Here is a 15,249-nt window from a genome sequence, read left to right on the forward strand (position 1 = left end):
GGTGTTGCTGCAACACAATCATTTCCATGTAATGTGTTAAAGCCTTAAATCACATAAGCGAAGCCACACTGCAGCTCTTTCCCATGCTGACATCCCTCTAGGAATAGGGACAGTGCTGCTATGCGGGGGAACTACAGTGTCGGCTTCTTCAATGTAGCCCGGGACTTTTTCTCTCCTGTTCTGCAGAAGAAAACTGTGACCACTACTGCCTGCACATTGTGCAGAATGAAGTGGTAGATTGTGGGCACATTCACACCATATATTTAAAGCACGTTCAGCACACAGTTAAATGCATGACTTTTCTGGATTGTGGGTTCAGATTGGTGGCTTTTGTTTTTGAATGAAATGCTCCCTACGGGTACTAAATTAGTGCATCAGTGATATGATTATGCTAAAATTTCCTTTTGGTATGCTCTCACATACAGAGGATTTTGTGTGTTTACATTAGAGAGGGTTCAAGCACTGTTCTCATGTGCAGTCTGAAATGGTACATTCTGGAATTTGACCACCACAGTTTTCCTCTTTTCACTACAGTTTGTTTTGTATAATGGCTTACATTATATTAGGCATGATGCAAAAGGGGCAAATGGAGGAGATGAAGGAAAGCAAATTCAGATAGCATAATGTTGAATAATGAAGGGATCTTTCCTTTCTCAGCTCTCCCTCTGATGCAGCTAGTTGGAATGGCTGGTGACAGAATTTGTGTGATGGATAATGTGTTGAATGGCTCTGTGTCTCATTAAAGGCAATGGAATGAGTCCAAGCCTGGTGCCAGGAACAGGGGCCCAGAGGCTCTAAAGAGCTCCTTACTAGTCTAGCCTGGCCAAACCACCATTCACTGCTATGGCCCACAAGGCCCTCAGACATCTGTTTTTAGTGGTGGGCAGGTGATGGTGCCATTTTTGAATGGCAACAAAGCTCAGTGCCCATCCATGGTGGTGGCTCACATCTATCCACACTGCAATGCTGCAGTCTGTAGATGTATAACATCTATCAAACCCAGCTGGGGAAACATTTTGGATAAATAAAGATGGCAAGTAGCCACCATAGATAGGAACCAAGCTTGGTTCCCATTCAAAAGTGGCACTGCCACCTGCCCAACCACTAACATGCTTCCAGGGGGCTGGCAGGGTGTTGTTGCTGCTGCAACAACAGAATAGAGAAAATACTGTGTAGTCATGACCATGAGAGTAGGGGGTCCAGTAGTAGCACTGTGCTGAGGACATTCTGAAGGTCTAGTGCCAGCCCTGAATGATACTGATTGAAGCTCACTTAAGTCCTGCCAATGTCAAATAAACATTTAGACCTGTTCTGTGTGTTCTTCCTCAGAGCTTCCATTGAGGTTAATGGGCCAGGTAAGCATGCACAGGAATACAGCCATAGTCACGGCTCCACTTTTGCTGAATTGTGTGCTTGTTTCTTGGTAGATAAATTACACACTAGCCAATATATCACATGGATTCCCCACTCTTCTTCCCCATCCCCAAAATAAAACCTGGTTTCCAGCCTATCTTCGGGGACAGCCTGTAGTCAGTCAGTACACTATATAGATTAGATAGGCAGGCAGGCAGGCAGGTGTCACACAGAATGATGTAAAATGACCACATTATAAGCTACAACTTGTCCACCTGCATTTGGCAAATAGAAATGTTAAATCCTTTGGGAAATGCCTGTTTGGGGAGTCCAGATAAATGCTGTCAAATGCTAGGCATGCAGAGCTTTGGCTGTACTTTTGGTTCTGCGGTGGCTGAAATGCCTTTAGGAAAATATATATTAAAACCACCCTCTGTCTTCTTGGTCAGTTGTCAACATTTGTTGATTAATACAAAGCAGTAACCCAACAGGTTTCTGATAAAATCTGCCTCTCTGGTTGGATGCTTTGCCTCTTTGGAGCTCTTGATGCATCGTCATTATCCGTTGCAGATTAAAAGCAGGAGTCATGTGCATCCTCCTCCTCCTCCATTGGCTTTGCCAAGTGGTTTCATCACACAACATACCCCTTTTTCACAGCTGGTTCCATTCATAGTACTAAATTGAGTTTCCAAAGCACAGAGTCTGCATTTCTTCATAACTTAATTCTTGATTGCACAATCTGCTCATTATTCCACACTGTGAACTATTTCATGTTCATGTTCTGGAGCTCAGACACTGTGCTACTGGGGAATGGAAGAATGTGCGACTACCGCATGAGCTCATATTACTGTTGACCAAAAGATCACAGCTAGCCATGTTCTCCCAGAGATGCCCTTTTATTCTTCTCAAAAAACAGTCCTCCTCTGAGGCCACAATGGATGGTTGTAGCTCACCCAGCACAGCTCAGAGAAGCTGCCAAAGCTTGGGGACAAAAGACTTGTGTGATCCTTAAGCATGCCTGGCTAAGAGTTAGGAACTTCCTGAATCCAACTCAGCAAAAGCTTCAGTAAAGTCTTTATGCATACTCACTGTAAGCTCCCAACTCCAGCTAGCTCATGTGACTGATCCCACCCCAAGCCTTGCCTGCCTTCACATGAGCTAAAGGCAGACTTGCATATAAAGGCCACTGCCTAAGCTTTAGCTCTAGTGGCTGTAGGACCAAACAGGGTTTGGGATATTTTGCCTAGCTCTGCATTAACTGTGATTAGAATCCTTAGCTTGGAGGGCAAACAGAAGACACTTCCCTTTTTTGTAAAATTTGATTAACGGCTGGGAAAAGGTTATGCACATTTTGACATGAAAATGAAACTCATCTGGCTTAATGCTGTTCTCTAATTTCAAACCCATCTGGGGCTATTGTGCACTTCTGAACATGGTATTCAAGAGAATTGACTTTCACATACATAATATGTGCAAAAAAAATCTAATTTCAAAGCAATTTTTGTGCAAATGGATGGAATGTTTTCATATCTATCTTCTTCTTTTTCAAAAAAGAAGTTCCTCACTGAATAACTTACTCAAAATGAAGGAAGCAAGCCCTCATAAAGTTTCCTTTATGTTCAAACATACTTCATATTTGGTTATAAATGGTGAGCCAATCCTGGTGTTCTTAAAAATATGTACAAGGCAATACTTTTGTGTGGGTCAAACTATATATTATGGGGAATATGTGACTGCATTTCAGGTTATTTGTTTTGTTTTGTTTTGTTTTAAAATCCAAATGGCTAGTTTTTAAAAAGCAGCTGTGAGGATCAGGATGATGGCAATGTTAATCAATGGGAGTTAATCAATGGCAGCTTCACTCTCTGAGTGTAAAGCAGTTCTGGAGGGCAATTTTGTGGGGGGCTGCAGTGCAGGACAGAAGTGTTAATCACACATTCCATGTATCATCTAATTTGGTCCTTAGAATTGTCTACCTAGCTGACTTTGACATATCAAAATTTCTAATATGGTCCTTGAGAAGATATAAGTCAAATTTCCAAAAATCTGAGAAAGCCTTATCCGATCAATATAACTAGTCATCCATACATAGTTGCTTACACTCTCCTTCCTGGGTTTGGTGGCAGTTAATATTCAAAATCTACCAGTGCCAGGAATTGCTTTCTTGCAAATTGCATGATACTGTGCACCTCACAGTGTAGTCCTTAAGAACGTACAAATTAATTGGCCACATTATTTACCACTCTTCTACAAACAACACTAAATCATTCTTGTTTCATGGGGTACGCCTCATGGAATATCCAAACAAACTGTGCCAATAGCTCTCATAATGTTATACTGGCAGTTTAAGCTTAGTGATGGATGTGGGCAAAAATAGACGTTATAAATGGCTACAACCTGATCTTTCTTAATGGTCAGATCAAAGAATGCAACTCCAGGCAACAATGACGGCGCAGTTATCCAACACAACTAAGCAGAAGAAAGGACAGAAGAGGCGGAAAGGCAAAGACACGAAGCTTCTTCTAAACATGGGTGGAAAGGGGGACAACCTTTGTGGAATTCCATCCTCTAAACTTTCATCTATGCTGGTCAAACAGGTAAAATAAGCAGCAAGCATCACTCCATTCATGATCATTGTTTGATGAAATGTTGGTAACATAATAAAACAGTGATGTTAATTCAAGAAGGTAAATACATTTTGTACTTAGCTATATGGTCGCAAGTCCTGTTAAAGTCAACTGACTTCGTTGCATGTATATAATAGGAAGTGATAGTTGGCCTCTAAAGCTTCACCTTGAGCAATATTACTTGTAATCACTCATGACATAACATATTAATTTATACAAGGTTCAAAGGCACTAGCTTTCTAAATGGGCATTTGACCATGCAAAGCCCAGCTCTGCTTCCCGCTGGATTGCATTGTACATCCTGCCTTCAGACTGACAGCCAGCTGTTAATTGGACTTATAATAAAAATAATAATTTATTATTTATACCCCACCCATCCAGCTGAGTTTCCCCAGCCACTTGCTAGTTGCATTTAGAAACATTAATATAAAGAGATTATAAAGACAAAACAACAACCAATCCCCCTAACAGTAAGAAGCAGCTTTAGCAGCACACTAGTAACAGCATCATCTCAGTCTATCGAAAGACTGGGAGGGGTGGGGAGGATAAATCTTTACCTGGCGCCAAAAAGATGTCAGTGAAGGTGGATCTCGCTGGATCCTCCTATTCATGAAAGAGAATAAGAGCACTTCCTGTTCCAACCAAGCCTTCATTGAGCAACAAGGTCTTCCCAAGTCCTGATACATTCCAGTATCTCTAATGGTTTACATAAATTTTAACTTGGCCCTGATAGCCCATTCATCCTACTTCAGGCTGCCGCACACTGCCTAGCCCTGGCACAAACATGTTCAAAAGAATCTCAGAAAAAATTGCCAAGAAAGGAGTGCCTATTTTGATGCTGCTGAAAATGTTCATGAAAAACAGTAATTAGGTTCAACAGAATCCCAACTTTTGCTTCCTAGATTCTCCTTGTAAATTTCATGTTGGGTAAACTTTGGTAGCAACTAAAGGAAAAGCAATATTTGGGGGATGGAAGGCCATATGGAAAGATTTGCACAAGAATAATTATTTTTTCAGTTGCTTATGAACAGCTACACTTCAAGAATCACTTCAGGAAGTATTTTTCCCTGCCCCACTGATAAAGCGGATGGCAATAAGTCACTTCTGGTGCTTATTAGCACAAGACGTCAATGTGATCTACAGGGTTTAGGTTGTTAGAAACCAGATTACAGAACCACTGCAAAGTGACAAGAAATCTTAATTATCATATGCAGGTATCAGTGAAGGTATCAGAGCAGCCATTTACCAACACAGGATAAGGAAAACAAACAAATATAATTGCCTGATTTCTCCCTTTTTTTATGAGATCACATAAATTAAAGAGTGAATCTAAGAGAATCCAGAGATTGTAAATGGCGGGAGCTCTGTTTCTGCACTTGTAACTTAGTATCATAAGAGTCTGTTAGAACTTAAAGGCTTGTTTTCTCACCTTTCCTTGCCCACAAAAAAATTACTAGATTGAAAATCCATTGCACTAATGCCAGGATACTGTTGTGCCTGTGAAGAAGGAAATATGTATGAAAACTTGCTTTTGGGGGTCCATTTAATTGACACTAACATTATTTTTGATTTGAGGCTGATGAATATGAAAACCTTGACCTTAAAATAAAATTCTTCTGGAGCAAGTATAAAGAAATTTGTTCAAGATTATCAGAGCTGAGTGGTAAGTATTTTGATGAACGTGACTTTTTAAAATAGAGAACAGTAAATCACAAGCCATTTTTCATTGCACAAACATGATGAGTTCTATTCCAACCTCACATTTCCTGACATTATTGTTCAAAGTCCCACCGGGGGTCAGGGATGACAGGAATTGTTCAGTAACCTTTGGAGGGCACCAGGCTGGCCACCCCTGCCATAGAGGAACAACTCCCATTCATTTTATTTTTATTAACAATTTCCCCCCAAAAAAACATCCTAGTACAAAAACACAGAGAGGTGATACCATGTGAATCTGAACTGATAGTGCTATTTGCATTTTTCTGGTTTCAGAATATTTGCCCTGTTTCATTATGTACCCAGTCAGGAAATCCTCTTCTTCTTTTTTTAATACTTGCACAAGGATGTTGTGGAGAAAGCATGTCTTGTAATATGCTATCAGAGCCCTCCAGTTGTTTACCATGGCCACTTGCAAGCTGAACTTGATTCTTACGGATCTTCATTTACTGGCAAGGGTTGTCTTCATTTGGGAAACAAAAATATCCCCAGGCAACTTCAGGAATTCCTTTTCACTCTCTTATCTCATCATGTCACAGCACTAAGGAAGAAACAGAAATGTCAGCAGGCTGTTTGCTTCCCATTACTCCTTATTCACATTGTAATGGGACATTTGGCCCTACAGAACAGATCTCCTCTTTTTAGGATAGGGGAAGGGGGGTTGTAGAATGGAGTTGGACTGTGCCCAAGGCTCCCTGAAAACAACTGAACCTTATGTGCTGCTGTGGGCTAAGAAAAAAATGAAGATTATACCCTGCCAACTGTAAGTAGGAGTTCAAGAGGGTTACAGAAAGAAAGAAAGAAAGAAAGAAAGAAAGAAAGAAAGAAAGAAAGAAAGAAAGAAAGAAAGAAAGAAAGAATAACCAGAATAACCAGAAAACCTTCACAGTAGAATATTGTGATATAAAAAAAAGAGATGGGGAATCTGAGGCCTGGGAGCCAAATATGGACATCCATTCATCTTTCTCTGGTCCTTAGGACTCTCCCTTGACCACAAACTCTTCCCAGGAGAGATTCAATTTTGTATGCATTTTAAGGAGAAACTAGCCAACTCACACATCTCCACCCAATGCACAGACTGAAACCCTGCTAGACTTCAAACTTCTCACTTTGCCCAATTTAGCAATGCAGTTCTCCAACTAGACAATGTGTTGTTGTTGTTTAGTCGTTTAGTCATGTCCGACTCTTTGTGACCCCATGGACCAGAGCACGCCAGGCACTCCGGTCTTCCACTGCCTCCCGCAATGTGTAGAAAATGCATATAATGTGTAGAAAATGCATATAATAGGGGAACGTGTGGATAAAATGCTGATGAATTTTAATGAAGATTATTTTAATTAATAGTCGCAAACAGCTGTGGAAATGTGGGCAACTGAATCAAAGACGAAGAATGGGAAATTGAGGAAACTGACACTGACAGAATCTTCCATCCCTAGGTGCAGATCAGGTGGCTTTATATAATAATTGGAAATGATCAAATTTCTCAAACAAATTTCTCAAATTTCTTTGTGGATGCCATATGCTTCAGAAACCACAAAAAACTGAGATGCTGCTTCCAGATTTCATTCAGAATCCTGAGAATCTTACTTTATTTGATAAAGTTGTTTTACTAGTATTTTTGTTTGTTCATTTGTCTCCTTCACTTTCTGTTTTCTAGATACAAAGAGGATTTTAGAACAGAAAAATAAAGAAGCTTATTTAGAGTCAATTGTTCAGAATTCCAAGATTCCTTCAGAAGAAAGAAGGCTACAAAGTGCTCTATATCAGAGATTGCACCCAGATAAGGTACATGTTAGGGACGCGGGCGGCACTGTGGGTTAAACCACAGAGCCTAGACTTGCCAATCAGAAGGTCGGCGGTTCAAATCCCCGTGACGGGGTGAGCTGCAGACAAACACCGGTTCCCTCGGCCAATAAAGTGAGATGAGCGCCGCAACCCCAGAGTCAGCCACGACTGGACCTAATGGTCAGGGGTCCCTTTACCTTTAAGGTACATGTTAACTACACTGCAAACATATCCCAAAAGTTTGTGGGATATCATCTTTGTCTGTTTTAACTTAGTGCTCAAATAAATGTGAAAAACCAGATTGTGAAGGCTCCCATAATTTTAAAGGTGAGTGGGGGGAAGTTTCATGATCAGAACTTTATAAAAATTATATAAAAATTGTAAGACATCTATATACAGCAACAAAAAATGTAACTGTGGCTATTAAAAAATATTAAAGTAAGGTTCTGTGCTCCTACAACTGTTTCAGTGCACTTGTTTTTTTAATATATCTTGGGGAAAAAGATAAATTATTTTATGATTTATAAGCTGTTGCAAAGCTGTGTTCCACATAGCTAATTAGCTAATATTTGTCAGCCCTGTGAATGTATTATTGTGCCAGAGAGCATTGTGTTTCCACTTTGCAACTGCACTGTCACATCATTTTTATCAGTGACTTGGGAGACATTCAAGGATTAAAGCAGAGCTGTTCAGCTTCTTTCCCAGAATACTACTATACTGACCAGCAAAAGCCAAAACTGACTGAGCTAACTTATCCAGTCTCAGCCACTTTGAGCCCTTTGCCTCAGGTGGCAGATTGGGAGGGATGACAGAGTGAATGTGCACCTAGCCATTGCTATCTGCCTGCTCACCACTGCTGAAAATCCAGAACCCCCAGGAAAATACATTTGGAAACCACCTTCTTACATTGAAGGGAGCTGCATCACTGCACACCACACTTCAATCCAGCACAAAGGCTGTTGGCTGCCACTTTGCCACTTTTAGGGAGAAGCCAGTGCCACCTCAGATCTCACCCCTGAGAAGTGAAATGCTTATAAGAGTGCCACCGCTGCCTTGCAGTGACAGCGAAAACTCTTTCAACAAACAAGAAGAGAAGGGCCGTCATTGGCATGCCTGTGGCTGAGTACAGCTTCTTCTCAAATCTTGCCCATCTCTGCCTCATTCTTTGAGGATGTCCACATCCTGTCTCAAAGTGAAGGCATTGAAGGATGAGATCTGGATGGCACCAGACTCACTTTCTGGAGTCACTATGCTACAGCTGATGAGTCAATGGGAACACAGTCAAGGGGGCCCGGGGTGCACTGGTGGAGGAAGAGGAGTGTGGGGGAGCGCACTGCCCCTGGCAGTGCAATCCCAGTAGGGTGCCATCGAAGCTGCCCCCCCCATGAAGCTCCGCCATTGTCTGGGTGACAGAGAACATCCAAGTAGGAAGGCTACTGGGTGTGGCAAATTTAGACTCTGCTATTCTACTAACAGTGGGTTGTTAGCAGAAGGCCAGAACATGGCGTCTAAATCACATTGTACAAAGCAAGAAGATGAAGATGGGGTATTTCATCCAATATAACTTTCTGTATTTTCTTTTTTTCCAGGATTTTGTGCTTGACCTAAATGACCTTGAACAAGCTCTCCAGGATGTGAACAAATGCCTAGTTTCTCCAAAAGAGTTCTCTTATATTTTCCATGTAAGTTCTACTACTGTACCATTTGTCAGCAGTTAGACTGCTATCACACAAGCTTTTCCAATACTTCTGCAGCTGGGCCAAAGGCAATATGTCTGAGCTGTCTTCTGTATGTCTTGGAGATTACACACACACACACAAAAAAAAGTTTGGCGGCTGACTCATTAGGTTTATATTTTATCAATTTTGCCAACATTGTGTTCAGTGTCTGGAAAGCTAATGCAGTACATAGCTGTGTATATTGGTAATGGCAGTGATTCACTAAAATAGTCTGAAGTATATTAGGCTCATGTAACAGGATTAAGATTTTTCTCTTACCTGGTATAAGAAATTTTAGGAATCCTTCAGCTATTGTAAATGGTCCTTGAACTCTTCCTTTTACCTTAGATGCCACCTGGGTGAATCACATGTGCCAGTCAAATGAAATTCTTCCATCCCACCCTGCCCAGTATAGTTAAGGAAGTCGGAGGGGCTGAGCTGTAGAAGTCAGGGCGTTTGCAAAAGCTGAGAATACCTTTTAGTCTGGAATGTGCCTCTCATAAATATTGTTATTATTGTGGGAGAAAAGGCACTATAAGGCTGTTTGTAAATCAAATATACATTCCAGTCATTCTGGAAGGATTCTAGCCAATGTCTGTTTTATATTCAGATTGAAAATATAGACACTCATACACAAAGCACCCTGGAAAAAAGTTTAAAAGTCACAGATGCAAAAATGAGCTACATTTCCGCTGCCAAGTTCCTTCATCGGCCTTGCAGTCTCAACGCCTTTGGTCTGTCCTTTCCCATTCTCTCTGGCTTTGCATTCGTAGAGTATTCTTGGAGTGCAGAGTGCTTCATCAGCCCTGCAGATCTACTCTAGTACACTATGTAGTGCTTCTGATGGTATCCAAGCTTGCAAATACGTGTTTAATACATAGATTAAAACATCAGAGACTAGAATATTAGAATAGTATTGGAGTAGTGATACCTATCTACTGAACATCTTTTGTAATTTATACCGTGTTTGAAACTGAAAGCTGTAAACAAAAGCTTACATTCTCCACAAACAGATCCCCCCACCCCTTTTTTCTGAACAGGCATAGTGTGGTGACATCATCTTGTTCTCAGTGGTTTTTTATGCAGTCGTAAGCTAAAGAACAGCTCTTTTAAGTGCAAAGGTTTCAAAGATACCATTCACCTGAACTCCATCATCTGTGTTTTGGTTATACCAAAGTACCATTTAGGACAAAATGGTAATCCCATTCCATTGTCAAGTACTACTACTTCCAGGATCAGAGGTGCAATGCCTCTGAATTTCAGGTCCTGGGGAGCAGGAGAAGTCTATTGAAGAAGAGATCTATTGCTTTTAGCTCCTGCCTAACGACCATCTGTTTGGCCGCTGGGGGAAGCAGGTTGTTGAGCAAGACAGGCCTTTTGTCTTATACAATAGGGGGTTCCTTGTGTTCTTATTAAGAGCTTTTTTGCATTCGGCTGCATTTACCGTGCTTGCTTTAAATTCTGAGTGTATTCCAAGGTATTGAAATGAAGCACTCCACAGTTATGTGGATTATTGCACTTAATAAATATAGCCTCATCTTCAAAAAGAAGAAGCAGAAGAAGCTAGAAAAAACGGTAACTGGAAAGGCTGTTGGTTGGTCTGAAGGACCAAATAAATCTGGACGTAAGATATTCCAGTGGTTTCAAGAGTGATCTTTCCTTGGTTCATTTGTGGCACAACTCATTACATACCCTTTTTTTCTGGGTGTGTTATTTTCACTCTTAGCAACATAATTAGGGTGTTCATTATTTTGTAAAGAAAATCTATGGAGAACATGCCGTACTAAATAATATTTGAGGCTGATGTGACCAAAAAACCAAAACCGGGCCTAGAGTTTATAATTTGTGAATTATAGGTTCAGGTGTATTGGGAGGGAAATGGTTTAGTACATTTCGCACCCTCAAACATCCAAGCTTTCCCTCATGTTACTTCAGCCTAAGTTGTGGAGCAGGCCTTCCACATGTGTGGATGCCAACACAGAATGACATTGAACTGGTCCTCTCCTCCAGCCCCCAAACCGTCTTTAACGGGAAGTGTGAATGTTTACAGATTAACTGAAGGCTAATCACTGAACTTCCTAGCTGAAGAAGAAAACAGTTTGGTCACATTTTGCCATCCTTCTGGGGGGCTGGAGGGGAGAAGTAAAAACATTTGCATTGGCCAGAAATAAAAGCTCATGCTTCACACACTTGTAACCAACCCCAGAAAGTGGGGGGAGCCCTCAGTCTTCTTGGCTTTCTTCTTGGCTTTGAACATTTTGAACAGGAAGCCATTTAGAGCTGGAATGCCTGCCTAGCCAGTCCAAGAAACACCCGTTCTTATTACTTCTGGGCTATCGAAAAAGCTTGAGGTGAAAAAAGTATAATTTATAAGCAGCCCCTCTTTTCCTGTTTTGTTTAGATTTTTTTTTCTCTGCTTCTGCCAAACCTGTTTTTCAAACTTTGCATGAGGAAACACATTTATACTTGCCTTTCATTTTATTTACTCAGCTGTACATCTACCTAAATTGATAGCTGCTGCTCCTACCTGGCTTCAAATCCAAACAAAGAGAGAGGAAGGTGCATGTTATACTTTCATGGTTTCTGAGGCAAAGGAGGAATCTGGGTGGAGGGCAGGCTGCTGTGGGATTGATATCAAGGGGAGTTACCAGCAGACTTTCTTCCTTTCAGGATATCCACAACTGTATGTTTTAGGAGGAGAATGCTCTATAATTTGCCACACATTCAAGCTGGCCAAGATCCTCATTTTGTGGAAAGGATGGCAATGTTCCCTGAAGAGACCAGTGCTTTTCAAATGCTATTAAAACAATAACTGCCAGCCACTAAAAGAAAGAAAGAAAGAAAGAAAGAAAGAAAGAAAGAAAGAAAGAAAGAAAGAAAGAAAGAAAGAAAGAAAGAAAGAAAGAAAGAAAGAAAGATCACCAAGAGGGTGTGATCCAAGCATCCCCTTGGGCTTACCCCAGTACAGAGGGTTGAATCTGGAAAAGTCATTGCACACACAGAATTTCTGCTCATGCAATGGATCTTCCCCTCACACCATGCACTGCCCCCCAGTCTGCTTTGGAAGGTTGTGGGGAAGCCCAGAGCAGATGCTGAAGGCACAAGTGATGTGGGGGAGATGCTCCATTGCAGTGACTTCATTGGCTGTAACCTAATAAGTTTAGAAAATCATGGAAGCATAGAAGGGAAATCAGGACCACTCAGCTACACATGCATGTCATTGCTTGAGTCTAATCCAACCAGCTCTTGGAATATATTCTATTTATATGCAATGGCCATTGAAGTCTGGAGCTTATGATGTTCTGCATCTAATTTAAAGTATGAACAACAATTGCATTGTCAAGCGATGTTCGAGTAGTGTGATTAGGAAGTCAGATATAGGGAGCCTATACTGCTGCTGTGGCTGCTGCACATACCAGGTAGCACATGAGAAAAAGGTATTGAGTGCTTACTATTTGAGATATTTTTTATATAAAAAAATCTGCAGGAGATTAATCCAACCTTCAAACACTGTGGAGGAAAAATAAGACCGCTTCAGTCTGTCGAAGTTTTTGCAAAACAAATTTGAATTACAACTTCTCCTTACAAACTGTAGTATAAAAAACGGCTCACATCATAACTATTTCAAAGGCTAAAAGCTAACCACCGGCAATAAACATATTGCGCCAGTAATTTAATGCAGGAATTATGGTGGGGCAGATGCTATTTGGGGTCTGGTGTGGAATTCTTCAATAAAAACCAAGACTTGGTAGAATGTCCTTCTCATTCCACTGAGAGGACTTGCACACACACACACAGTTTTTATTGCTGAAAGGGGACATTAACATCTTAGAGGGAGGGCTCTTTTCAAGAACTCTGATAGTGGCACCACTTTTGCTAAGATCCGCCGCCTCCAACATGTATGATTCTATGTGCTGATGTCACTGCAGCCTGGAGTAGTGTTGAGTTGGTATCCTTCTGAATACCAGATGCCTAGGACAAACCACTAGGCACAGTCATGATCCTAAAACTTTCTGTGTGAGCTTTTGAGGGTGCGGGTCTCAGTGCAGTGAAATGCAGGACTAGGGGGAGCCGTTTGGGTGTCTAGGGCTTCAGCTGGCCCACTGTAGCTGAGGCCAGGATAATTTAATCTTTTAAAACCTTACATTTGAAACAGAAATGTTAGGCAGCTGCACTGGACTATCCTTCCCTCTGGGCCCTGCTCCCAGCATAGCATCCCACTATGGTCATATATCAGGGCCCAGAATCATTGGAGGGAAAGAAGATGCTTCTCCTGAGTGCTGGACCCTCTAAAGAAAAGAACAGCACTAAGCTCATCAGCCCTGAAGCACAACCCAGAGAATAATTATTATTATTATTATTATTATTATTATTATTATTATTATTATTATTACCTTTCTGATAAGCACTTTCCAACTTTCCTTAAAATAGGCAAACAGGTGATTCAGGATGCAGTGAAGAAGACACAATAGAGGCCAGTTCTGTTAAATGGAAACTTTTCTCTTCTTAACTATGCTTCCCATTGTGCCTCAGACTGGTAACCTTTTCAAGAGTCCAAAATGCTTATCATTATGTCTTAGATCCACAAAATATTTCACTTTTGAGGCTTGCAGTCTTTGTTCCAAATACAGCTTCAGTGTCCATAGATTCTGCTGCTGACCTTTCTCACTCCACCATAAATGAGGCTATGTGGATATGCAGCACTATTTGTAGTTGCAGTTCTAAAACTCCTCAGAAACGTACTTTCTTTTATCCACAGGATTTATGCTTTCTGTTAGCTTAACGCAATTAGGGCATACACTACATTGGTTACAAAGGAAATGGCCCATAATGCTGAACAGTTGTGTTTCCTAACACCTTAGTTTAAACACAAAAACGGGCTTTCCCTTTTATATATGAATTCCTGACAGCAGCTTTGGAGATTACTTGCTTTTAATTATTTTATCTTTTTTAGGTTATCCACCTACACATAGTGACACATAGTTCATTTTTAAAGCATTGGTTCATTGGTCTTGTGTTGTGCACATGGTTCCTGATCCACTGTAGAAGCATGAATATTACCTCCAAGTGGTGGTGCTGGGGAGAGTGCCACCTCTGGAAACCATGCATTTGGCATCATTTTCTGCACATGGCTTCTGATCCAACAGAGGATTCTCCATCTTTCCCATCCACAATGACCTGCCTTGATTAGCCAATGACTATTGCATAAGATCATCATAGAACCATTATGTTACATTTGCTTAATAGGCTTGGGACAAAGGTTTCGTGAGCTGACAGGGCTCATCAGCTGATGGCACTGATTATTAACCCAAGTGACTTTCAATATATGCAAGCAGCTTTTTCTTTCTCTTCCAGATTCTTGAACTCCCAGGTCAACAATACAGGCTAAACCTCGAACTGTTCTGTGTAGTGGCAGCTCTGTCTGAGAAAGTGACACAGCTTGAGTAAGTGAAAATATAAACCAAAGCCCATCTGCAGTGACCAAACTGATTAGTGACTGTGGCTATTTTGCAGCTTCAATTTTAGGAAAAGAAGGCAGAGCAAAACAGCTGGTGGGAAATATTTAGATGGAAACCAGTTCATATAATCAGAGCCAATCCACTCCATCACTTCTGGGGCTTTGGGACATGTGTATGGTTCTAGTCATTCCAATTAAAATGTTCCCATAACAGTTAATCTGCAAACAGTTTAGCAAATAAATCTTGCTGCTCTAATACAAATGATTTCCTTCTTATTTAAACGTCAAATGAATGAATCCATGTGTATATAGTATAGGAACAGTTATACCTGGGGTTATTTTTTTCTACTTGTTTCTGATTTATGATTGTTGTAGGATCCATGTCTTATTGCTTTATTTGCAACATATATGAGAAGTGTAAACACAAGACACTTAATTGTAAAAAATGTTTACTGTAACAATAGTAATTACAGAGGTACTCGGTCTGGCTGAGCCTCCTTCTTGGTCTTAGCATGAACCTGCTATGGTTTATTGGGTTCATCAGTAAGTGATTCAAGTGTTTTGTCTATATATTTAAAAGCCCAAAATAAAT

General features: G+C 40.8%; 1 protein-coding gene across 1 annotated transcript in view; it reads left to right on the top strand.

Moving 5' to 3' along the window:
- LOC309366303 (uncharacterized protein) overlaps positions 1-15,249 on the top strand; it is a gene marked incomplete at its 5' end in the record, with an annotated part of 130,252 nt that overhangs the window by 103,407 nt on the left and 11,596 nt on the right. Inside the window, 5 exons of the mRNA XM_081904754.1 lie at positions 3,772-3,950; positions 5,556-5,643; positions 7,354-7,481; positions 9,071-9,163; positions 14,555-14,643. Of these exons, the coding sequence (XP_081760880.1) occupies positions 3,772-3,950; positions 5,556-5,643; positions 7,354-7,481; positions 9,071-9,163; positions 14,555-14,643 (577 nt within the window). The remainder of the gene's footprint in view (positions 1-3,771; positions 3,951-5,555; positions 5,644-7,353; positions 7,482-9,070; positions 9,164-14,554; positions 14,644-15,249) is intronic.

The sequence above is a fragment of the Podarcis melisellensis genome, assembly GCF_964234715.1.
Source record: "Podarcis melisellensis genome assembly, chromosome: 3".
NCBI lineage: Eukaryota > Metazoa > Chordata > Lepidosauria > Squamata > Lacertidae > Podarcis > Podarcis melisellensis.